Raw genomic sequence first — 27,187 nt, 5'->3', positions numbered from 1 at the left:
AGTAATGTTAAAAATTAGAGGAAAGGTCTTGTTTGTGTATGTTCTAGAGCTCCAAGGAGACATTGGCCTTACTCTAATAAGTTGTTATTTCTCAAGGCTTCATAGACAAATGGTAGTTTTTCATTCATTCATTCAACAAATCACTATGGCCTGCAATTATGGACTTTTAGCTAGTCAGGGAGATAGACAAGTTAGGCAATGTTCACAGCCCATCAAGTAACTGCTACACTCGAGGGCACAGTAGAGGTTTGGAAGGGGAGAAAAATATACCACCCCCAAATACACCCCTTTGGCATAAGGATTAATTTTCGCTGATTATTTTTAAGAAGCACAGACACAGGAAAAGTTCTGAAAACCAAGTAGAAGTCACCCTTTTGTAAGAAACATTTACATTCAGGGGCACCTGGGTGGTGCAGTAGGTTAAGCGTCCGACTTCAGCCAGGTCACGATCTCGTGGTCCGTGAGTTCGAGCCCCACGTCAGGCTCTGGGCTGATGGCTCAGAACCTGGAGCCTGCTTCCAATTCTGTGTCTCCCTCTCTCTCTGCCCCTCCCCTGTTCATGCTCTGTCTCTCTCTGTCCCAAAAATAAATAAACGTTGAAAGAAAAAAAAAAAAAAGAAAAAAAAAAGAAACATTTACATTCATAAGGCAAATCTCCATTTTTAAGGGTGTCTCCTCTGTACCAGGAAGAGGAAGATGACTAAATCTCTAGAAACTCTTATATAGAGAGAAGGCAACTGACTTAAATCTGCACAACAACCATACCCTTGTTTAGTGTGCTTTGCCTGGTAACCTCCCATAACTGCCCTCCTCCCCACTCCAACATCTTTTGTCTTTAGCTGGAGATGATATTTAAGGTGGTGGCTTGGGTTATTTGGGGGAGTTATCCAGTTTTCCTGGGTATTTCCCATGTATTCAGAAGGTATATATATTACTAAACTTTTGTTTTTCTCCTATTAATCTGTCTTTTATTACAGAGAGTGTCTCAGCCAAGAACCTTAGAAGGGTAGAGGGAAAATTACTTTTCCTCCCCTGCAGTATTACGTGTTTTCAGAGGAAGAACACACTCAGCCTGGAGGCATCAGGATAAAGAGGTGACCCTTGAGTTGAGTCTTAAGGGAGTTAGGCAAGCAGGAATTGGAAAGGCAGGGAAGCCCAGATGGAGGAAACATATTTAAAGACATAATTGTGGGAGAAATGATACATGCTGGACACTGCAATGGGCATAGGCCTGGGGAGACAAGGGTTAAATTATGAAGGATGTTACAAACATGCAAAGATATTTGACCTTTACCTCAAAGACAATGAAAGGTCGCTAAACTGTTTTAAGTAGGATACCAGGGAATGAACAGAATCAGGTTTGTGTTTTAGGTTGAGGGGACTGGCAGGAAGTGTTTAAAGTTGTTTTACAAAAACCTTTTTTCCAGTCAGAGAATGTGGCCTGATTGATTGTAGGAGGGCTACTTACGTATGGGTGGATGGAAATATGTGCATGAGAGAATGCACATTCCTTCCCCATGTCCCCAGCACTGTGAGAGCAGTTCTGGGGAATGGAGGGAGGTGGCCTGACAGGGGGCTGGAGTGACCTTCCCTCTGTGTGTAAGAAGAGTCCCACCTGAAGAAGGAGCTTATAGGTGGTGTAAGCCCCCAACTTTTGTGATTGAACTGGGACCATGCTGTATCCTTCTGAGCCACAGGTAGGAATTGAACAGTATAAGTGAGCCTTTTAGCCTTGGCTGTAATTGGGACAGGCTTGATGGCTCCCATGCAAAAGACAGAAAAGTGACCTACCATGTGGAGAAAGAAAGGGAGCCAAGAGGGGAGGAAACTACAGAGATTGTCTGCAAATTTACACCTGCCTTTTGGAAACAGATGTTCTTAGAAGAATGCAAACTGTGAAAGAGTCACTTGATAATGAGTGGAGTTATATATGTTGTTTACATTTTCCATAACAATTTCATTTTTATTCTCCTTTAGATTTTAGGAAAGTTCATTGTGAAAATTCTAGATGGGTTTGGTTGTGGTAAAAGAAGCCAAGGAAGCTTTTTTCCCCCCTTTTCTTTCTTTTGTTCCCTGCCCCCGCCTTTCTTGAATTTAAACCAAGTTAAAAGGGGATTAAATTACTCTGGGAAATCAAGAGAAATCAGAGTAAAAATTTGAGGTGAACTTCAAGAGGACAAAGTTTGAGTTGGGTTTACTTGGCCACCTGTCTCTGTCAACATGGAGATTCTCCTTCCAGGGGTATGATCTGCTTCTGCCTTTTGAAGCTCTGTATTTTGGGCACCTGGGTGGCTCAGCCATTAAGCATCTGACTTGGGCTCAGTTCATGATCTCACAGTTTGCAAGTTCAAGTCCCACATCGGAGGAGCATGAGCCCCACTTTGGGTGAGCCCCACTTCTCTCCCTCTCTCCCTCTCTCTCCCTCTGCCCCTTGTTCATTTGCGGCCTCTCTATCTCCCAAAAATAATAATAATGATAATAATAATAATAAAGCTCCGTATTTTGCTCAGGTCATGATCTTGAAGTTCATGAGTTTGAGCCTCACATCAGGCTCAGTGCTGGCAGACCCTACTTGGGATTCTCTGTCTCCCTGTCTCTCTCTGCCCCTCCCTTCTCTCAAAATAAATAACTTAAAAAAATAAATAAGCTCTGTATTTTAATAGGAGGCTGTTTCATGCCAAAACATGGATAGCAGCAGTACTGCTGAAAAAATTCTAAATCCTCTAAAAGACATCCCATTACCAGGATCCAGATTTTGAACACAGATACTGTATATAATGATATTTAAGACTTTAATCCCCCCACCCACTCACCCAAACTGGTAATCAGGGCAGAGAATGAAAAGTCACATCATTTCTTTATTAAAAGTGTCTACACACTAGGATAAGTTCTGTTTGCTATCAGTACTAAACTTTTATTTTTAAGTTTTTATTTATTTTGAGAGAGAGAGAAAGCTCAAGTAGGGAAGGGGCAGAGAAAGAAGAGAGAGGGAGAATCCCAAGCAGGCCCTGTACCATCCGCTCAGAGCTGACGCAAGGCTCCAACTCACGAATGGAACTGTGAGATCATGATCTGAGCTGAAGTCAGACCCTTAACTGACGCAGGCACCCAAACGTCCCTATCAGTACTATGCTTTAACCAAATTAAGACAGTGTTAACTTCACCATCATGATTATCAATTAAAATTATTACAGCACTGACAAAGGAGTATTAATACCATCTATCAAGTTATCATTAATCAAATTTTAGGTCTAATTATTCCACTTCTGATCAGTGCTATATTATTTAATCTCATGGAAAAATATTAAGACTTTGACAGGATTTATTAATCCATCATTATTCTCTGATACCATAGACCTATTTATGGGCCATGGTGTAAAATCTCAGCATAAGTTCTTAGCTGTGAATGCTTTTTCAAATCCTGTTTCTTAGTATATTGCCAGAATAGGAGATTAAAAACAGCTATTTCAAATACTAATTTTAACTAGGGTGATACTTATTTATTTTAGACCTTATTAATACATCTAAGTCCTATGAGTCAGTTGTAAGGCAAATTGCATGAAAGTCCTGTGACCATTACAAAAAGGAATACACACTATCTTTCTCACCTGAAGTCATTCATTCATTCATTCAAAAATATTTACTGAGGAGTAACAGCTATCTGCTAATTGAACAAACCCAGAATAAATGATGAATAGATATTAATGAAAAAAAATTGCTGAGTATCTACTATGTGACAGACTCCATAAGTAAGAGACACTGGAGATGTATATTGAACCAAACAGACAAGATTCTGTTCTCACAGAGTTCACATTCTAGTGGGAATAGAGATATATGTCACGTGTACTAAGTGCTGAGAAATGAGGAGCTAGAGAGAGGGGGGAGGCACAGTTTGCAGGTTTACATAGGGTAGTCAGGAAAAGTGACATGAAGGAAAAGGGAGACAGTCACGTGATTAGCTAAAAGCCATCCAGACAAAGGGACATGTAAAAGCTTCACTGGCAAGTGCTTGATGTGTTGGCAGAAGAGAAGGAGTCCAGTGTGGGGAACAGCCTGAGAACAAGCAAGGTAGGAGCTGAGGCCAGCAGCGGGGTGCGAAACCATGAGGAATGTTTTATTTAATTTGCTTTTACTGGAGTGGTAGAGCAGATAAACTGAAAATACAGGTGAGTAAATCAAAGAGAATAGATTTTGAGATGAAAAAATATATTTGACATGAAAAAAAGGAAAGGATTTATGGGAATTCCTATGTCTTAAATTAGGATTAATTTTTACCGCAATTGCAATGTGATTTGATTGCAATGCTTTTCTAGTCTTTCTCACTATAAACCCAAATGAGAAAGACTGAATTAAAATTCCAAAACTGAACAACAAATGAGAGGGGGAAAAAAAACTATGAGAAGAATGTCATTTGCTGTTACTTGCACAAATGTTAACACTGAAAAAAAATCAAATGGGGGCTGAAAAATAGTACCAAATCCCAAAAATTCAGGCCCAAAGTTTACACAACTTGTGTACTTAAAAACAATGCTACTTGGGTGCCTGGGTGGCTCAGTTGGTTGAGCATCCAACTCTTGATCTTGGCTCAGGTCATGATCCCAGGGTTATGGGATGGAGTTCAGCATCCATCTTGGTTATGGGTGTGGAGCCTGCTTAAGATTCTCTCTTTCCCTCTCGCTCTATCCCTCTCCCCTGCTCGCTCATGCGTGCATGCGTGCGCACCTTCTCTCTCTCTCAAATAAAACAAACACAATACTACTGAAATAATTTTTGTTTGTGCATGTGGGTATGGTTGCAAAGGAATGGGAAGGGGTGGAAGTCACAAACACATGGCTCTGATTTATATATATATATATATATATATATATATATATATATATATATATCCTGAGCTTTGTGATTGGAGCCCTCACTGGTAGCTTTTGTGATGTACCTTTCCTGACTGTAACAGTTTTAAATAGGGCCATCCGCTTCCTTTTGAACTAACAGTCCATGTCAATGCTTCATTGTTTTACACTATGGTGCTTTTCCTTAACCATTTCCCCAAGAGGGAGGGTACAAAATAAATCAGCCAGCCATCCCAGGCCCTATCATATTAGGGCTATGTTGTCCTGCTAATGATTTGATCCATCAGTTTTCTGGGCCACTTGCTTGCACTGGATTTTTATTGTGGAGATATACTGAAGACCTCCTAAGGAAATGTCATTTTGTGGGGGAGAAATAACACATGAACGCATTCAGTCCTCAGGCCGGCATATAGCTAGCTCAAAGTAGCTAACACTGAATCTGCAAATAATGAACATGTGCATTACTTTGAGAACTAAAAGCAGGTGAGCATTTCTTTTACACGTCACTCGGAGACAAAAGAAGAAAACTCCCTCCCTCCTTTATTCCCCCAAGAACTCCACGGAGAACAGACACCTTAGCTGTTTTGTCCGACTGATTATGAGCTGATATATGCAAAGTCCTTTAGATTTGTGTTTGGCATATAGGCGCCGAATAAATTAGTTCTTGGTATTCTCATCACCTAGCGTATAGTTGTTGCTTAACATACGTTGCCTACAGGTATGAATAAAAAACCTACTTTTGTTGAATTCCTATTATCCCACCGTTGGAAAACAAGGATTACGGTGACAGAGTTGAGGATCATAATTGCTGTGCCACAAACCCACTGCCTGGGGCACAATAATTATCAGGTTGTTGCAAAGGGAAGAGTTACAGGACATGGAGACGAGAGGCGACTCTTGGTGAGTTCCCCCAAAACTCTAGGACAATACAGTCCTGTTCTCCAAGGAATCAAAATCCACAGGCCCGCTCTCTTCTTGCTCTGAAGAGGGGCCTCTTCCTAAACTTCCAGCCCCAGGAATTCCCCTCATCCCAGCTTCAAGGGGCGGGAACAACCGGAATTTTTTGTCAGGTCCGTCGCGCCCCGCCCACTCCCCCAGAGCCCCGCCCAGCCCGGCGTCCCTCCTCCGCCCCTTCCCCCATCGCTCCCCTCCCCCAAGAGCTCCCGTCGCCAGAGCCCGCGCCTCGCCCTTCCTTCGCATCCTCCTCGGTCTCCCTCTCCCTCTCCCTCCACCTCCTTCCACCTCCTCCCTCCTCGGCCCAAGCCGTCCGCGCGCGCCGCGCTGGGGGTGGAGGGAAAGAGAAACCGCCAAGCCCGCAGCGGCGGCGGCAGCGGCTGTCCCCCAGGGCTCGCGGCCCCGCGCGGAGGGGGCGGGGCCTGGCGGCAGGGGGCGGGGCTGGCAGCCGCTCGCGCTGCGCCGGGTCTGACGGGCGAGCCGGTCCGACCCCCGCCCGCTCGCCCGCTTGCTCGCCCGCTCGCCCGCCCCCTCCAGGGCTGCCCGACGAGTTCGTGCCTCCTCGGCCTAGCGCAGCCTGACGGAGGGGGAGTGGCCGGCTCCGGGCCGGCCGGCACCGGGGGTGAGGCTGCCGGGGAGAGGTTGGGGACGCCCGTGGGGCCGAGCATCCCTTTCCCCGGCCCGCTGCCCCCCGCCCCCCGCCTGCCCTCTGCCTCACTCCTGGCTGCCTCGCCCCGCCGTGACCCCCGGCCGCCTCCGGAGCCCGACGCGGTAAGTGCTCCTTCCTGCTCGGCGTCGGGGAGGGGGCCGCGGCGGGCTGGTCGCGCATGGAGGCCCGCTCCCCGCCCCCACGCGACCCTCCCTCCGGGCCGTGGTGGCCGGGGTCCCGCGGGGCCCTCCGGGGCACCTCCGAGCGGAGGGGTGGGCCGAGCGGGGCCCTGCCCCAGCCGCGCCCGGGGCTCGAACCCCGGCCCGGCCTCCCCGCCGCGCAGCGGGGGGCCCGGAGCTGCGTGTGGGCCGCGCTCCGACTTGGGCGAAGTTCTGCACGCGGTGGTGCGGCCGGCCCGCCGGCCGAGGCAGGACTGCGCGGCTTCTTCCCGGCACTCTTCCACTAATAAAACCAACTGGAAACCATTTCGGATTTTTTTTTTTTTTTCACTGTTATCCGCAGGCTATCACAATCTCAGTTTTCATTTTAAGTAATTGCCTCATCCCGGAGCGTGGAGAATCAGAAAGGGACTTTATTTCAGTAAAAGCTGGCGTGCCTCCTGGAAACTCCGTTGGGCATTTCAGTGACATACTCGGGGATCCAAAGCTGACGAGGAAAAAAGTTTGCGGTAGCAGAGAGTAAAGCCTTACTGCCGCCTTTCCTAAAGTCCCATTTGATTTAAAAAAAAAAACATTTTGGAATAGTTGATGTATTCACAAAATTCACAAGGTACAAGAGGGATCTGTACAAATTCTCTCCCCGCCCCCTCCCCCCCGCCCTGCAGCCCACCAATTTTACCAGTTTCTAATTTGTCCTTTCAGAGACAGTGTATATGCAAATACACTGAAATGAAATGGTTGTAGATTAAGTGCCTAGCAGTTACTGGTACCCAATAAATGGTAATTCTCCTTCCGTTTAGAAAACAGTTTAATGACTCGATTTGATTATTAGACCGCTAAAAGAGCAATAGTAACTCTTTTTTCAGGTTTTAAGCATTTGCGGATTTGCCTGTATAGTGAATGTGTATGTTCTATTGGTTTGTCGTCACTATGAATACTTTTACACAAAGGTGAATACACTGATATTTTCAGGTAATGGGGCAGGTAGGGAAAAATCAACATGAAACTAGTAAGGCAGGACTTAATATATACAATATAGAGTTCCAAAAATGATTTGAAGCCCCTTAGTCTCCATGTGGTACAAAAGGATAAAACAAAACTAAATGAGAAAATTGAGGCAGAGCAAGAAAAATAATACCAAGTCAAGGAAAAAGATAATACCAAGTGCATACTGTAAGACCCTGTACTAAAAGTGAGTCACAGTTTTGGCTCTGGGCTTCATAGCAGCTAGCAAAAAAAAAAAAAAAAAAAAGGCGGGGGGAGGGGGACAGTAAGTTTCAGTGTGTTTCTAATTACAAGATAAAAACAGATCAGTTCTGCCTAAGCAGGATATTTTCTGGTGATGAGGCCTCAGAAGAAACATTCTCTCATGGGCCCTAATAAAAAGGGAGATGGCATGGTAAGGTTGGCAGTATCTTTAAAATATTCCTACGCAAAATAATGAATCTTAGACAGTGTTCTTCAATGAAGGACAGTAATAAAACTCTAAAGATAAGTTGCCTAAAGGCTTAACTTGAACCATTCATAACACTTAGAATTACCTAGAACAGTATTTCCCAAACTCTGTTCCAGGAAATGAGAAATCAGTAGTTTATTTCTTTGAAGTAAGAGTCTGAAGTCAAATAACTTTGAAATCACTGGGTTAGTCAAATTTCAGCAGTTTTTTACTCAACTTCTTGGCTAATGTTAAAGATAACCCTTTTAAAGGGGAATATATGTTGTGACCTTTTCCAAATTCATTTGTTGAGAACCACTGAACCTATAGAAATGGACAGACAGGCAATTCTTCAGGAGTATTTCTTTAAACAGAGGCTTTATAAAAATTGGGAGAGCAAAGAGTTTGAGGTTAGCCAATTTGGTAAGAACCAAAGTGAAGATCATCTAAAAGCATTTTTTTTTTAAGTCAGCATTTTAAATATACTGTATGTCAAAGGAAAAGTCTAATTCCCCCTAAATTCTTTCATAGTGCCTCATAGTTCTGCAAGTAATGATCTCTAGGATTTCTTCCTGTCCTGTGCTTCAGGATACTGAATTAGACTAGGTTCAGGCAAGTAGAATTGCTTAAAGAATGACTTTAATTATTTTTGGCTGTAAATATGCCATTGACATTTTTTTTAAATCACACTTTTGATACTGTTAATTTAGTATCAAATCTTGGAATTTTACAGCTGTAAGAGACCTTAGGAAGCTTGGTACCTAGTGAAAAGAGCAAGGGATTTGAAGCCAGAAAGTCTGGGATTGTGCCACTAAAGTGTTAGGTTATTCCCAGCAAGTTTATGAACCTCCCTGACTCTTTTCCCTTGTTTGTAAAATTAGAATGATGACAGCACACAGTTCATTCAATAGATGTTGAGGGTCTCATAGGTAATGTAATAGAAAAACAGTTTTAAGGGTACAAATAAAATAATGTATCAAGAATCCTTTACTGGCTAAATTTTTTCCATTCCTGAGTCCAGGTGGCAAGAGTTTGAAAGGCAAGGAGTATCACCTCATCTAAATGTATCTGGTTCCTGAATTTCAGATAGCAGGTAGTGAGGGTTTAGAGAATGGGGGATTGGTCCAAAAATGTATCTGACTTCATTCAGTTCCTGTGTTTGGATTTTGAGAGTTTGGATAATGAGGTACACTTCTATAAGAAAGTATTCTATAAATGATGCAATGCTATACAAAATGTTACTATTCTGAAGACAGATTGAAGGCTGGAGCTATTCATTGCTTTCATTCCACTTTTGAGAGAGGTGTCTGGTGAATATATCAGGTAAATTTTGCTGTTGTAACATAAGACCCTCACATCTTCCTGGTTTAGAAAAAGGTTTGTTTCTTAGTCACAGGGCATATCCAATTAGGGTCAGCAGAACTCTGTTACAGGCGGTCATTTGGAGCCCCAGTTTATCAGAGGCTCCATCCCAACACATGCTTCCACAATTGCTAGGGCAGGGAAAAGGAGGTGATGAATTGCACATTGGCTCTTGAAGGCTTCTACCTGGAAGTGACACATATAACTTCTGCTGCCATTTTATTGGCCCAACAAGTCATGTGGCTACACCCAACTTCAAGGAGGTTGAGAAATGCAATTCTATCATGTGCCCAGCAGGAGGAGAACTGGAATATTCTGCAGACAGTCTTAATGACTACGCTATGCAGGCTTTATAGTCCTATGAGTTAACATAAAATCCAGAGAAATGAAATCCAAAATATGCTTTTCAGCATTTAGAGCTTAGAAAACAGCATTTTTTTTTTTTTTGGTGTGGGTAAAAGCATGTGTGTTTAATCATAGAATTATGCTAATGAGAATTGCAAAGAATATTTTTTATTAATTGGAAATGAAATGCTTTTGAAAAACTCCATAATTAGACATACTATTTTGACCAAGTAGATTCATTGTTTTTTAATTATATGTTCATTCAAAAAATATTTAAATGTGTTAAATGTGGTGTGTATAAGGCACTATGTTAGCTCCTGTGAGAATAAAAAGATGAATGGGAAATTTACAACCCCAAATGAAATAGCACTAATTGAGTTCTCTCTCTCCTTCTCATCAATAGATTCATCAGTAGAATCTTTCCATATGATAAAACCTGATTCTGTATACTTTGCCCCAACCACTGTTTTTGGTTTTAGGGAATTTTTGGCGACAAAATAGCTTGAGCAAAAACAGTGTTTTGTTAAAAGAAGGATATAGCTTTATGTCACAGAGTCCAAGAGCAGGGAGTGCAGCAGTCTCAGAGGCAACTGACATCAACAACAGCAAGTTAGGAGCTGGGGCTGTTTCCCCTCCAGGTCTCCAGGATACCTTGCTAGTGTCTCTGCACGTATACTTCATTCCTCGTTCTGTTGACTGGTTTTCTTTATTTTGCTTTTGAATACTGGGTGTTTTAACTTTAAGAATTCACACACTGAAAGGAGACTAACTAGAGCCCTTAGCAAGTCTAGAAGAACTAAATTTTTTTCTAAGTGCTACATGTTGGTTAGTTCTCAAGTTAACCACTCTCAGAGTTTGGAAATAATGGAGTTGGCCCTAAAGTATAACAAGTTAGGGTATTTGGCAACCTGTAATAGAGGAGACAGATCTGAATAGTTTGGGATTAAAGAAAGCTGTAATACCATTGAAAATTCTGCTATACAATTAACAATCAGCTTACAGATTCCACGGGGACAGGCTGATTAGGATAATCAGGTTAAGAAGATAGAGGTGGAGCTGACTTATAGCAACACTATTCCCTCCCTGAACTACTGGTAAACCATCTCCTTTGTTATCCTTCCCTCCACCCCTTCTCCCTCTCCCAAGTTACAGATTACCAAATTGCCTAACTCTTAAAGTCCCCTGCCTTTGATGCTGATCCAGGGCTCCCTGGCTTCTCCCCGTGGCTAATAATGCAGAAGGAGGGGCCGCATTTGATATACTGCCTTACTCTGCTCTTTCTTCAACTGGTCTAGACACTCTATCTGGACATTTTACACTTTAACATGCTATTGCCATATCTCTCCACCAATTTCGCCTATTTTTTATTCTTAATAAATTTCCATTCTTTTCTGTGTATACAGTTAGCCTTTCAGCAAAGTTTCCTTGCATTCTTTACCTATGCAATATCTCCTTTCTTTCTGGTTGCAAGTATCCATAGCTTCACCTCAGCAGATGGCTGAAGGAATGGACTGTGGGGAGGTAGGATATGTTACCTGGAAGATGGGCTCCCCAGAAAAGGAATAACAACAAAGAAAGGTGAGTACAAGGTGTGTATTTTATTTGTCAGGGATATATGTGAGTCTAAAAGAACAGACAGAGGGGTGGGGCTGGGGTACCGATTGTAAAACATCTGCAGTGTCATTCTGAGACGTCCTTTTACTGCCGTGCAAGTGTATGGGTCTTTTTAGGTTCAGCTGAACAGTCAGAAATCTACCGTAGGTGTGTTTACTTAGAAGGACATCAGACAGGAACCACAGCTTTCAAGCAAGACAGCATCCAGTGTCCCTCACCCGTGGTTGTGATCCTCACAGCAGTCCATGTAAGCAGTTCCCGTAGCCATCTGGGAGTCCCTGCTCCAAGTGAAAGCTGAAGGAGAGAAAGCTCGCAACAGGTGGACGTAGGTGGCTGCCTTGGTTTTAAACATCTCGGGTCTCACAGGAAACGATGTGCCACACCACTCCATAGACTTAGTTTCCAGGGTCCCCATGAGGGATACGCCAATTACAAGAGCTGTCACACTCAGGGAGGTCAAAGCTATGGCTACCTGTGAGGTATTTATAGTTTATTTGTAGTTCCTCTGAGTTCAGGTGCAAATTTACTCATCATTTTTACTATAAGCAGTGTTGCCTAGTGGCACAGTTGGCATACCTGTGTTTATCAGATCACCAGGGAACAGAGCTAAGAGAGTTAACTGAAGGCTAAATGGAGAAGGGAAAAAAATTTAACTCCACTCACACTTGAATTATCTGCAGTATCTTCCATAGTCCTTTTCATTTGGGAAATATTGCAATAATACTCATTTAGCTTCCTTTGATGTAGTGTGTTTTAGCTCTTATGACAGAAAAAGTGTGAAATAGGAAGAGAGGTTGAGAGGAAGGTAAGGCTGGAAAGGTAGCAAGAACTACTAGATTGTTAGAAACACTGGTTTCCATCGTAAAGATCTTGGCTTTTATTGTTCTTGTAGGTGATCGAGAACAAGTTTTAAGTAAAAGTAAGATGTTCAAGAATTAGATTTTGGGAGGTTACTTTGCCTATAGTATGGAAAGTAGATGAGGAAATTTAGACTTGAGTCTGGTTGGTTCACTTTTTCTTAATATATACCTGTCTTTGGGGCGATAGTTCTCTGATAAGTAGAAAGAAGAAATACCCAATTCTCCTGCTCCATAGTCGTTTAGAATTGGTGGACAGATTCAGCATGGTGCTTTGGAAGGGCCTGAACCAATTTGTCCTACCCCCCTGCCCCACAGAGATGGGGAGTTGGGGAGGACTGTTCTGAACTGCCTCCTAGCAATGTTGTTAAGAATAATTCTAGCCTCCACTGGTCTCCACTGCTTGCCATTTGACTCACTTACATAACTCATTTTGCTTTTTGCTGGAACTGAATTACAGAATGATTGAATTCGAGAATAATAGAATGAATTGGTGGCTTCTTTTTAAGGTCTAGTTGTAGGGCAAGCCAGGGAGTTTCTTTATAATGGTGAACTGGTGTAACATTTGTATTGATTAACTATTTCTAATTACAAGCAGCTGAGAAACAGTGCTTCACGTTTTTCTCTGTTGCTTACATTGCCCTTTACTACCCTTTCCTTACCCAGCTTTCACTGTTCCAGCTAATATACCATCTATAAAATCTGATTGGTTCTGCAGCAGAATCAGCTGGATCTGTGATTGGCTCATTATGTATACACAGAACCCAGCCAATTTTGTTTTATTATATTTGTGTCTAGAGAGTACTGATTGATTACTTTATTTCCCTCCATCACCATAAAGCTACATAGAAGATAGAAATGCTGAATTTGGTTCAGGTCAGTAAAAGACAAAATGATGGTTATCCAGATTATTACTTTTTATGGCACATAAGACAGTTGGGTGTCTCAGCACATGCCAACCGTGAAGGATCAAGCCGGAGTTTATTGGTGGTTTGCCATTACCTTTATAGTATTATAGCTTTCATCCTTGTGCTGCAGCAAATATATACCTAAATTTATAAAATCCAAGAGTGAGTGGCAAGGAAATCTTTTCTACCTGTCATCAAGTTAAAGGGCTATTTAAAAAAAAAATTTTTTTTAATGTTTGTTTTTGAGAGAGAGACAGAGACAGAGTGCAAGCAGGGAAGGGGCAGAGAGAGAGGGAGACACAGAATCTGAGGTAGGCTCCAGGCTCTGAGCTGTCAGCAGAGAGCCTGACTCGGGGCTCAAACTCTAAACTCATGAGAACGGTGAGATCATGACCTGAGGCGAAGTCAGGTGCCCAACCAACTGAGCCACCCAGATGCCCCTAAAGGACTGTTTTTTAAAAGAGAAAGAGTGAGCCAGGGAGGGGCAGAAAGCAAGGGAGACAGAGTATCCAAAGCAGGCTCTGTGGCGACAGCAGAGAGTCTGACATGGGGCTCAAACTCACAAACCATGAGATCATGACCTGAGTCAAAGTTGGATGCTTAACCAACTGAGCTCACCCTAAAGGGCTATTTTTAAAAGGAAATATTTTGCTACAATTATACTATGGTCTTCATAGTATCAACTGTGATAACTTTTATAGATGAGTGTGGGGATAAAAACACCATATAATGTTAATTTAACTGATTTTTAGAATGTTGCTTGCTTTACTACCAGTTATTAGTACCAATAAGCAGTTGAAAGATGAAAAGGTACTTTTGATATATATATATATTTTTTTTTTTTATTTTTTTTTTTTTTCAACGTTTATTTTATTTTTGGGACAGAGAGAGACAGAGCATGAACGGGGGAGGGGCAGAGAGAGAGGGAGACACAGAATCAGAAACAGGCTCCAGGCTCTGAGCCATCAGCCCAGAGCCCGACGCGGGGCTCGAACTCACGGACCGCGAGATCGTGACCTGGCTGAAGTCGGACGCTTAACCGACTGCGCCACCCAGGCGCCCCCTTTTGATATATATATTAATGTGGGTCCACATATTGTCCTATAAGAATTTGTGACAGAAACTGGGAAGGAGTCGAGTGGGGAGAAATCTGGGAGGCTCTTGTGCTTCAGGAATTAAAGACCACTTTGGCATTTAACTGCAATTATGGTAAACAGTATTTTGTTATATTAGAAGTGATACGTTCTTTAAGGACTGTTTGGTTTTTTTTCTCTTTTTGTGCCTTATTTGCTTTTAGTTTGGTCAGGTCTTACTGGTAAAGAATTTAAGTCCACTCTACTACTCCTTGATATCTAACCTGCAAATCAACTATACTCTGAATCTGCTTCCTGATTTGGACAATGGGGGGAAATACCTACTCTGCCTTCTCACAAAGTAGTTATGAGTTCCAGATGAGAATATTTCATAAGCAAGCAGCAATGTGGCATATTTGAAAGTATCTGGTCTTTGTATTCACATTGAACCCTGCTACCCACATATCTTATAACCTCACTTGACTTCAGCGTCCTCCTGTGTAAGGGGAGAAAGGAATGACCTATTTGCCAGAGTGTTTGAGACAACTAAAGCCCCATTCAATGTACAGTACTTCACATATTATCACGCACACTTACACACTTAGGAAATAGTAGCTGCTATTAGAAATCTAGATCCTTACTCAATACTTGCATATGTTACTTACCTAATCTGATTTAACTGAAACACACACATGTACACACACACAAAACTGAAAACCAAAGAGGTGATTTGCCTAAATTATACAGCTAGCTGGTGAGTGGCTTAGTTATTGACTCAGGCTTTCTGCTATATCACTTAGGCTTATCATTAAGAAGTAATAATGTGGGAAAATAACAGAAGCACCCTCAACTAGCTACCTCTGAACTGACTCATAGCTTTAACCTAATGCACCCTCTTCCCTCTGTCAATTGTACTTACTGATCCCCAGGGCCAATTAAACACTCTTGGCTAAATAGAATGCCCTACAGTAGGGCACAACTCCGCACAACTCTGTGCTTAACTCTTGAGTTGGATACTCACCAAAAGTTGGTTGTGTTTATTCACAAACCCATTTTTAACAGTTATGCTTGTTTTAATAATTATGAAACATTTGTAAACATGTTAATTAATGAGGGTAAAGAAAAAAGTCATTCTTTGAAAATTAAGTTGAATGCTCTGGGAGATCTTAATATAAATGAGTTCTTAACAGATTGGCTATCAAATTTGACGAAGGCTGGAAAACTGTAAAATGACTGGGTAGGGGTGAGGGAGGGTGTGTGTGTCTGTTGGAGATCATCAAAGTCTAAAGCAGTGCCTGTCAAAGTTCATGGGCCAGCTAACTGGTTTTAGACTATTAGTAATTCTCAAGGAAATGAGCTCATACTGAAATGTAAATTAGACACATCACTAAGCACACTGTTTTGTTCAGCTGACATTTTTTTCATGGTAACACTTTCTGCTAGAAGGAAGTACATTAATTTCATTATGGCAGAAGCTTTTTATCTCAAGGTGGACGGACCACTGGTCTAATAGATTCTGTATTTGTATTATTTTTGAAGTGCTTTTAAGTTTTCCATTTATAGAAATCATAAATGGAAATCATGGATGTTGGGTCATTGTGGACATGGCTTATACAAGAAAGAGGACACAAACTCAGCAGGGGGCCCACGTAAAATGTATGCATTAACCCTATATGAAAAGATTTGTGAATGAATGTACATGTATGTGTTTCAGTTAAAATCTTTAAGGATATGTGAGTATAATTTTTACAGTTACTGACTTTTTCATTTAATGGACCAATTATGAGGTTTCATCTGACAAGGGGCTTTTAGAGAGGTCCAGCTAGATTGAAAATTTTGCTTTGACCTTAGTACCCTATGCCTGCCTCTATGTCTGTATCATGCTGTATGGAACTTTTAAAATTGAATGTCAGTTCTTGTATTTTAAGTGTCTCAAAAGTCATGGCTCTTTCTGTAACCTTAATAGAGTTTCCAGTCTAGGGAAGAAGTTATCTGAGCAAGTAGTTTGGGATAATGTATGATCATTTAGCAAGGAGACATAATTTAGTTTAAAGGTTAAAATTTACCTCACACATTTTTTTTCACCTTGATCTTATATATGTTACAGAGTGCTTTTAGGGTACACAAAGAAGTAAAATTTCTATATTAGATGGCTTTTACCATGAAGCACCTTCAGTTTTCCGTATATATCAGAGTTCTCAACTGCTGACCTTTTGGTTCACCGTGTAGTTTACAAAGCTAAATCTCTTGGTTTGTTACAGCTGAATTTAAATCCAATATTCATCTTTAATTTGTTGATTAAAGCAGAAATATTACCCAATTATTTTTAACAACGTGAAAGATTTAACACTGTACCAGAAACCTTATTTTGGATTTCGGATTATATTCTAACATTCTTCTTTTCATTACAAAAAAAATTTTGATGCCGTGTGTGTAACTAGTAGAAAGAATGAAAAGATAACAAGTGTTAACAGCCCAGGACCCCTCTATCCACACTCTAAATTTCTAATTTCCTAAATAGATTGATACTGAAGTATAAGCTGGATAAGACTCCAGACCCCTATTTCCAATACTTAATTAAAACCAAATTTATCTGAAGCTACACTCAATCCTCCTGAAGCTGTAGCCTTCTTACTTCCTTTTCTATGTCGATGTTACCCTACTTCTTCCAGTCACCCAAGTTTGAAAATGCTATCATCTTTGACTGCTTCCTTTCCATTTGCCACAGAGCTTCTATGAGGCCCGTCTCTGTAATATCTTTAATGTCCATCCCCCTTTCAGATCTCCTTGCCTCCAGCCATGGTTAAGCTGTACCTCTTACCTTGAAGAGCTTTCTAACTGGTCTCTCTCCTGATGGTGCCTTCCCTCACAAATCCATTCTTCACTGTTGCCAAATTTTTTTGAAGCATACATCTAAATGGACTCAAGAACCTCATCCCCTCCCACATAAAGGACATATTTATTTCTTGATAATTCAGTAAGTGTTTCATTCAAAACCCTCTTCTGCTAGATTTTCAGATCTTTCCAATCAAGGTCTGGGTCATTAATTTATTCATTTATTCTTTGATTTAAATTTAGTAAAATTTGAATGCCATGCACTGTACAAGTTGTTAGGGATATGGTGGTCCCTGCCCTGAAAGATTTTATTTTCTGTGTTCTTATCTTTAAGTTTTTTCTGCATATAGCACAGAGATGTGTTGAATTTACATAAGTAGGATTTTGTTTTTACATTTATAATAATGACTTTTTATGGAGTTGGAGAAGAGGTACAGAATACCTGACATATTTCTGAAATTAAAGTTTAAATTTCACATCTTTTCTAATACGTGTAAATAATTAACTATTTTCTGCCATCATTTTTAAGTGTTAGTGGAATTATATTAGTTTTCAGATAATTAAGCCAAATTCTGATAAAAGACCTAATTTGACTAAGTTTAAAGTCTATCCTAGAACATCAAACTTTAAAGTGTTCTTTGAAATCATATGTTGTAACTCTTTATAGTTGAGGGAAAACTTGGGAAGGTGAAATGCTGCTGGGCTAGTACAGTGAAATTAATTCCTGAAGTGTTTTATGCGATCTATATTACACACTTAAAACTATAGGAATAGATTTTATTACAATTGATTGCTCATAGAGCAAAGCTGTTGTCTTAAAAACTATGTGAAGAGAGGTTTGTATAATAATGATTACCCATATAACTCGGTTACTCAATAGCTGTGATTTTTATTGAGTGAAGCCATGCCTTTAAAAGTCACACTGTTGAAGTGAGCTTGTCTGCAGTCTATCTTAATGGCATTTCAGTATTGCTATTATAATACTGAATAGAGTCATCTTTTGAATTCACAAACTAACATTTGAGCAGATTTGAAGCAGAAATTGCATGTGGATTTTTTAATTACATTTTGAAAAATGTCATAATTGAGACTTTTCTACTTTAAGTAGCGTGAGCTGCATCTCCAGTTTAAGGAAAGGCAACTTCTTAAGAGAGAGGTACAGAATAGAATTTGATGATCAGTTTGAAGAAAATGTTGGTCACTCTAAAAAGATATCTATTTAGCCATTAGATTTCAAAGTGATAAAAAATTTCTTCTGCCTAAAGAGTGAAATAGAAAAAGGCAACACTTAGGGTAATGTATTATATATTACGGTTTTTTTTCTTAAGTTGAAAAAATACTGAAAAGATTTTGTCACCAGAGATAAATGTTTTTTAATGTATTTTTAAGTTTATTTATTTATTTTGAGAGAGAGAGAGAGATGTAGGAGGGGCAGAGAGAGAGGGAGAGAGAGAATCCCAAGCAGGCTTCACACTGTCAGCACAGAGCCCAATGCAGGGCTTGAACTCACAAACCGTTAGATCATGACCTGAGCCAAAATCCAGAGTGGGACACTCAACTGACTGAGCCACCAGGTGCCCCTCTAATATTTTTTAAATTAGATTCTTTATAATTTCAAAAATGTATATATTTTTATTATTGCTCTTGTAATTGTTCGATACATTCAGTCATTAGAGAAGTATTTATAGAGCACCTACTGTCTGCCAGCTACCATACTAAGTTATAAGGTTGTAGTGATTAACCAAAGCTTTACTGTAGCTTACTTTGTAGTGAGGATAAAGACAATAAGACAATAAGTAAGACAAAACAGCTAGTATGCAAGGCAATGATAGGTGCTATAAAAAAAAATTTAAGGAGTTGGGGTACAGAGAATAGGAAGGGATCTAATTAATATGGAGTAGTCCAGGCAGACCATTTTAATAATTTAGCAATGTAATGACTTTTAATACGTATTGATCTTGTGAGAATAATTACTTTAAGAAGTACTCCTCAACCGAGCTGGGTAAGTTTTTGAGTAAAACAGTTATATATTGTTTGGCAAAAGCTGATGAAACAGAAGAAACGGTGTTATGTAAATATTAAATTTCATGCCACTAAAGCGTTAACTCTTAAGCTAACTACACATTTTTTTTTTTCTCCAAAATTTTTTCTCAACGTTTCTTATTTATTTTTGGGACAGAGAGAGACAGAGCATGAACGGGGGAGGGGCAGAGAGAGAGGGAGACACAGAATCGGAAACAGGCTCCAGGCTCTGAGCCATCAGCCCAGAGCCCGACGCGGGGCTCGAACTCACGGACCGCGAGATCATGACCTGGCTGAAGTCGGCCGCCCAACCGACTGCGCCACCCAGGCGCCCCTACACATTTTTTATAAAGAAAGTATTTGGCCCAAGAATTGAATTAAAGCTGGGAAATAATTTCCATAAAGCTCCTTCTAACATGGGCGCTATAACAAGCTACTGTATCAATAGATAATTTTTTAATGTTTTTTGTTAGAATGAAGATTTTTCTCCAAAGTGCCCATGCTTAGACAAGCTTCACCTTAGGCAAAATTATTAAATAGAGATCTAGCTGTAAGGGATTTTGAGCAAATTCTATCTTTGAAGACTATTTTCCAACTTTGCTTGCCTAAATTCTCTCCATTTGTCAGCATTTCCCTTATTCAACTTGACATTTAAAATTTTTGTTGCCATATTAGTGTTTTTAACTCTTTATTTAAATATTCTATTTTATTATAACTTACTTTATCCTCTTTCTGAATTCTGATTTGTTTTTTCTTTGGTTAAATTTGCTAGAAGTAAGAGAAAATACTGGCAAATGTTTTTAGGAGCTGGATCTTTATTCTGTCATTTTATTTCTTAATTCTTCAGTGTCTCCTCTAATCGTTATTATTTCATGATTCCTTTTAGAGGGCTGATTTGATTTTCATCTTGAGTAGATTGCTTAATGCATATCTATCCTTTTAAATAATCAATGCATTTAGAAAGTTATAAATCTTACAACAGAGGAAGTATCCCTCCTCCTATGACTAAGCCATCTGCTGCACTCAGGTGCCATTCTTTTCCTTTTATCAGAGTCTTCACTGTTTTTTGCTCCAGTGATTCTCTTTATAGTCATCAGTCTCTTCTTCCTACTGGATCATTTTCATCATTCCAATATGCTTTATATTTTTAAAAAGCAACAAATAAAGAAGTAAGCAAAGCCATTACTTTGATCCTTCACCTCTTCCAGCTACAATCCCATTATACAGCCTCACTGTTCAAATTTTCTTTTTTTTTTTTTTTAAGTTTACTTATTTATTTATTTTGAGAGAGAGAGAACGAGCAGGGGAGGGGCAAAGAGAGAGAATCCCAAGCAAGTTCTGCACTGTCAGCACAGAGCCCTACACAGGGCTCGAACTTAACAAATTGTGAGATCATGACCTGAGCTGAAATCAAGAGTTGGTTGCTTAACCGACTGAGCCAACCAGGTGCCCCACTGTTCAGATTTTCTGAATGAGTTGTCTATACATGTCTTCTCTTATTCCTCTCATACTCCGTTAACCTTCAGCCCGCCACAGGGTGGCTTTGGTCCCCACTCCTTTACTGAGACTCCTCCTATCTTATTTGGCAAATTTTTTATGTTGCCCACTCCAGTGGACATATTTCTTTGCATATAATACTTGACCTCTTATTTGACATTGTGACCATGCCTTTTGCCATGAAATACCTTTATCTTTTGACTTGCCTGACACCAGACCCTGTAGATTTTCTTCTTCTTTGTTGGTTATTCCTTTTCAGTCTCCTTTAGTGGCTTCTCCACTACTAGACTTCTGTTAGAGGTTTTGGAGCTTGGATCAGAGTTCCAGAAACATTTATCCAACTATCTGACGTCTCCACTTAGATGTCTCAAAGTACCTCTAACTTAACATAATGAAAAATGAACACCAATTTTTAAAATATAACTAATGAAGAAGTGTGATGACTAGATACAAGATAAATGTACTCAATACTTTTGTTATAATTGCAATAACCATGTGGAAATGGAACTAGAAATAAAATATTGCATTTACTACAGTGACAAGAAGAAAGAAAAGAACATGATAAAAAGTTTTGTAAGAAAGGCACAGAACCTATAGTCAAAAGATTTCAAAATCTTATTGGTGAGCATGAGCTCTGAACAAACTAAACAGCATATATGCTTAGATGTGAAGCCTTAATATCATAAAATGCCAATCATTTCAAAATTAATACACAAATTTAATGCAGTTTCAATTAGAATCTCAATAGGGTTGGGGCTTTTTGTTGAGAAAAGGATTGGGTAGAATTACTTTAAAGTATATAGAGAAGGGTAAATATCTAAAATTAGCTTTAAAAATTATTCTAAAAGGATATATGTGGAGATAGGAACTTGCTTTAATGGATATTAGACATCTTATAGGTAGACTATAATTAAGACACTCTACTATTGGCATAGAAGTAGACAGTAGGGTCACCTGGGTGTCTCAGTCTTAAGCATCCAGCTCTTGATTTTGGTGGGATCTCGTGATCTCATGGTTGGTAGGATCGAGCCCCACATTGAGCTCTGCTGACAGCATGGAGCCTGTTTGGGATTCTCTCCCTCTCTTTCTGCCCTTTCCCTGTGCTCGCTCTCTCTCTCTCTCTCTCTCTCTCTCTGTCTCAAAATAAATAAGCATTAAAAAAATAAACAAATAGAACAATTAGCATCCCCAAATTGATCTCTGTATATGTGAGATGCTAATTAATAACAAAAGTAATACCTCAATTCAGTGGAAAAGAGTGGTTTACATTAAAATTATATGGATAATAGAAGACTCATATTAGAAACAAAGAGCGCCAATAAATCAAAAAGATCAAGAGACAAAGGCCCTTTCACAAAAGGATGTCCAAATGCCCAGTAAATACAAAAAGTTACCCAATAACATTAATAACGAGAAATGTAAAGTAAAATCAAATGGGATTTCACTACACACCCATCAGTATGACTAACATTAAACACTGACAATCCCAGTGTTTATGGAGTAACTGGAATCCTCATATGGTTGTAGGAGTGTAAATCAATAATAATCAAAGTTGAACATACGCATACCTTATGATGTAGCAGTTTTGTTTCTGTATATATATACTCAATAGGAATGCATATACATGTGCACCAGATAACATGGACAGGAGTGTTCGTAGCAGGATTACTTCTAAAAATCTAAAACTAGAAACAACTAAAATGAGCAATAGAATGCATTTTTTTGGTTGTATGTTTATATAGTGAAATACTGTATAGCTATAAAAACCAACTATCAGCTGCTACAGGCAGCAACACAGATGAATTTCAAAACAATGGAAAGAAAAGAATTCTTTTATGTAAAGCTGAATGGAGATGATGCAAGATGCTCATGCACTACTGCAGTGGCATTTCTCCATTATGAGGGTCTGTACCATGAACTGCAAGATGTTTGCCATTTTCACCCATTTCATGTCTGTAGCACTCTGTGGTCATCAAACAACTGCAAATTTCCCCCTGCCCCCGCGACTTCCAGAATCCCTTTTTGGGGGTGTAGGAGTGGAGGGTTGGTGCTACCTCTGTTGAGAACCACAAAGCTAGAGTAATTGGAGGAGCCTCTTGGGGCAGTAGTGCCTGTGCTAACCTCAAAAGATGAGTAAGATCTTAATGTTTATGTATTTATTTTGAGAGAGAGAACGAGAGCAAGGTAGGGGCAGAGGGAGGGGGAGAGAGAGAGAATCCCAGGCAAGCCCCGTGCTGGCAGCACGGAGCCTGACGTGGGGCTCGAACTCATGAGCTTTGAGATCATGACCTGAGCCAAAATTAAGAGTCAGTTGGGGCGCCTGGGTGGCACAGTCGGTTAAGCGTCCGACTTCAGCCAGGTCACTATCTCGCGGTCCGTGAGTTCGAGCCCCGCGTCGGGCTCTGGGCTGATGGCTCAGAGCCTGGAGCCTGTTTCCGATTCTGTGTCTCCCTCTCTCTCTGCCCCTCCCCCGTTCATGCTCTGTCTGTGTCCCAAAAATAAATAAACGTTGAAAAAAAAAAAAAAAGAGTCAGTTGCTTAACCAACTGACCCACCCAGACACCCCAGGATGAGTAATATCTTAAAACCAGAGACCTTGGGACACAAACAGCATATAGAAGAGGGAGCAACATAATGTAGACTCTATCTCAACCAAAGAAGCAATGTGTCCTTGTTGGAAAATGGTTAGAAATAAAGGTGGATAGAGTGGAGTTATGACAGGTGAGCAGACAGAGAAAGTCATTTTACTCTCGAATGCATCCTTCATGCTACTGCCAAATTAATTTTTTAAAACAGTGCCCTGCTCAGCGGTCCACTTGTTATTGCCTATGAGCCTTTACACCTTTGCTTTGTGCTCAAGGCGTTTTATCTCATCGTATTCATTCCAATTTATGTCTTTTTGCTCCTTAAAATTAATTAGGTACGTCTGGCTGGCTGGTCCATTGCTGTTTTTCCCCCTTTCTTTGTCAATATGCTCACTTCATGTTTTTATTAATATCTTCCTTCTTTAATAAAATCTATCCCCATTCTGTCTATATAGCTTACTATCCCTAGAGGCTTTCTCCCTAATGAAACTGGACCATGCCACTCCACACCATCCCGATACCTCCTTTCTGTTTCTTACAGTATTTATGGTTTGTTCTACCATATTGAGCACAAAATTGTAGATAGCTTTTCATGCCTCTCATTCTTGTTTCTCTGAATAATTTTTATTCTTCTCGAGAGCTGTGTGAGGTTAAGATCTATACCTCCCAGTATTGTTGTAAGCCTCCAAAGCAGACTTTTTTTTTTTTTTCTGGTCAGTTGATAATAGGCATTTTCTTTCGAGTGAATAGCATTAGATGCTGAGCACCTTGAAAACTTAAATTCTCTATTTGTAGATCACAGTATATTAATATTGCAACATTGTAATGTTTCTTATATTTAAATTATCAAATGCTTTTTGTGTCAGTAACTTGATTGAGTTCTTTTTGAAGGTAGGAACCAAGATGTTATGCAACTGTGTCCCTCACAATGCTTAGTAGGGTGTCTGGCTCACGGTAACTATTCAGTATTTTAAATTTTGATTTTTTTATTTGCTTTATCAGCTTGCCTTAACTGTCACCATCTTCAGACTATTTTTCTGTTTTGTTAACAACAGAGGGCACCATTAGGGTACTTGTACAGCCAAGAAGTAATCCTGTCCCAGTCCTGGGTAGCTTTCTTGAACTACACTTTCCTCCTTCTAAGTGGTGTCATAGAAATTTGGAAACTATACTAAATTAAAGCAGCCCAATCCCAACTATAGGGCAATACTGGCTTCAAGTTGTTTTTTTGAAGAAAAGAGTAAGTACTGTCATATTTTGATCCTGTGTAGTTTTCAGACTTTTTCTTTCTCCTTTTTCCTATTCTTTGCTCAAATGAAATCCTATCCCAGATCTTACTGTATTAATTAAATACACTCCTTTCCTGAAGGAAGAAGATAGAAACTGAAAGCCACAAACTGGAGCCCCACCTTTTTATTCCTCCCCCTCCCTTCCCCCAAAAAAGCACAGCTTAAAAGTCATTATTACTCATCTAATTAAACGTGCTTTTTAAAAATGATTATTTTGTGATATCTCATTTAGGAATTTAGTGTAAAAATAGAAACATTTTTGTTTTACAGTGATTTTTATGTACAAAGGAAAATGCTCTGGAATAAATTCCTTGTTGTAGCAATGAAAGAGTTAATACACTAAGCAGCAGAGACTGAGATATTGCAACGGGATAGTGCTTTCAGTTTCTGTCACTTGTGGTTTAAGAAAAGAGGGGGGTGTTCTGCATTTGAAAGGACTTTAATGAATGCTGTCAGTGTTTGTGAGAGCTAATGGTCAGTATGGGAAAGGAGAAAGGGGGAAAGTGCTCTAGCTGCTTCAGGATAGGTGGATGAGAGTTTGCTCTGATTGAATGGAATGTTCCACCGTGTTTCATCGTTATTCATTCTCCTTTGTTCTTTATATTCCGCTATAGTCGTATAAAAGTTAATGTAGATATATATGTGAATGTGATTTATTTCCTTTCAATCTGTTTATTGTGCACAGCAGGGCATAGACTTCTCTTGTCTTGGTTGGATGCACAAATCTGTGTGCAGTGCTTTTTGCCCGTTGCCTAGACGATCACTTGGTTTCTCTGAGGATGTCTGGTTCTCGTAAAGAGTTTGATGTGAAGCAGATTTTGAAAATCAGATGGAGGTGGTTTAGCCATCAAGCATCATCTAATTCTACAGTTGACAGCCAGCAGGGAGAATTTTGGAATCGAGGACAGACTGGAGCAAACGGTGGGAGAAAGTTTTTAGATCCATGTAGCCTACAATTGCCTTTGGCTTCAATTGGTTACCGAAGGTCCAGCCAACTGGATTTTCAGAATTCACCTTCTTGGCCAATGGCATCCACCTCTGAAGTCCCTGCATTTGAGTTTACAGCAGAAGATTGTGGCGGTGCACACTGGCTGGATAGACCAGAAGTGGATGATGGCACTAGTGAAGAAGAAAATGAATCTGATTCCAGTTCATGCAGGTTGATTATTTTCTTACTGTTAGAAATGGGGTATGGGGGTATATTCTCTATAGTGTTAATAATTTAGTGTTATTATTTATGTATGAAATCTATATAGCACTGCATGTATACACATAATACCTTGGTATGCATATATGGTACTTTTGCTAGGGTTTATTAACATGTTCTAATACTAATTTCAATTCTGTAAATTATAAAGACAACAAGTAGCATTCATTTTGAAATATCTTGTGTTCCATATATAGATATCGTTCTGCCTGGAAAGTAATATATAGTAGCAATTTTATGCATCATTGCCTTGTAGTTTGCTTCATTCATTTACCTTCTATAGTCATATGAAAACTGTAGGAGACATGACACTTTAGTTTGCAGCACATTAGTGAGTCATGTTTTAATTTTAATGAAAATGAAAGGATTTACAAGGAGATGCACATTGTAGTTGTCAATAATTTTTTTACAGCATTGTAGTTACAATAATATTTTTCTTATGGTTATTTCTCTTTGTCCTGTCTATGTTGTAGCTCTCCAGACTAATACAGAAAATACAGTAACATGTCTCTTTCTAAGATGACAGCTACTAATTCCTGTTACCTTCACTTCACTGAAAATTGTGCTGTTTAGGGAAGTGAAGGGCATTCCTTCAGGAGAGTATAAGGGAACATAGAGGAGCTAGATGTGGTTAATGGGTGAAGGCAGAGGAAGAAGGGGAAGTGAGTTTGAGGAGAGAACATAAAGAATAAATTGGTGATTTCACAATGACTTCATTCATCTTCACCTTTGGAACCTGGCTTTATCTTTGAAATGAATTTTCTCATTAATCAGTTTAAACTACTACACTATATTATGTAATAAGTTATAGCATGAAAATCATCTTTCTGATTCAGCTTCATTCAGGAATATTTCTAAATATTTAAAGGCTATTGTTTGTCTAATTTGATTACTGGATTCTTCTTTTAAAATTTCTTTCAGGTTTTGATAACACTTGTAATTTGTATGGTGATTATTGTCAATTATAGGCATCATAAGAGATGGAGACAAAATGAGTTCATATATTCAAGTATCTATTACTTGGGGATATTTACTGCCTTCTCTTCTAACCTTCAGAACATGGAATTCTGAACTGTGGTGTTGGAATAATAATAAATATAGACCAGTCATCTATAATCATTTGTATACTGGAGAGAGGGGCATATCTTTACATAGGTAACTAGTGTATTTAATTTTTAAACAATGTAATTAGTTTGTGATTTGGCATTATCTTAAGTGACACAAATAATATAGGAGACACAAATAATTTTAATATGGAGAGCAGTTGAGTTAGTGTGGTTTCATGCTTTGTATTTTCTTTGGAGACTTGTTGCCATAAAGAGAATAATAATGTATATAGTAAAAGGTTCACGGTGTATCATTTTTGTGGAAAACCAAAAAATAATCATCTTTCCATTTGAAAATCAATACACTGTATCAAGAATATTTTAACAAAATCAGAAAAACAAAGCATTTATTTATCACCATAAATTTAAAAAATCTTAACCTGTAACTACTACCTGGAGAGATTATACATATGTGAACATATA

At 39.6% G+C, this 27,187-nt stretch overlaps 1 protein-coding gene across 9 annotated transcripts in view; it reads left to right on the top strand.

Moving 5' to 3' along the window:
- Positions 1-1,595: 1,595 nt before the first annotated feature.
- Positions 1,596-27,187, top strand: part of KLHL5 (kelch like family member 5) — a 99,699-nt gene continuing 74,107 nt past the window's right edge. Inside the window, exons 1-3 of one of the 9 annotated variants that reach the window (XM_086705217.1) lie at positions 6,450-6,572; positions 11,252-11,349; positions 26,715-26,813. In XM_086705217.1, the coding sequence (XP_086561343.1) occupies positions 11,300-11,349; positions 26,715-26,813 (149 nt within the window). In that variant the 5' untranslated portion in view covers positions 6,450-6,572; positions 11,252-11,299. Of the gene's footprint in view, positions 1,698-4,043; positions 4,069-6,447; positions 6,573-11,250; positions 11,361-25,136; positions 25,611-26,714; positions 26,814-27,187 lie in introns of those variants that run through there. The other 8 variants (XM_025921568.2, XM_086705218.1, XM_086705216.1 and 5 more) reach the window with 8 other exon arrangements.

Source organism: Puma concolor, chromosome B1, assembly GCF_028749965.1.
Source record: "Puma concolor isolate L17-30 chromosome B1, mPumCon1.1.hap2, whole genome shotgun sequence".
NCBI lineage: Eukaryota > Metazoa > Chordata > Mammalia > Carnivora > Felidae > Puma > Puma concolor.
Note: the sequence above shows the minus strand (reverse complement) of the source record. Positions and strands in the feature narration are given on the sequence as shown.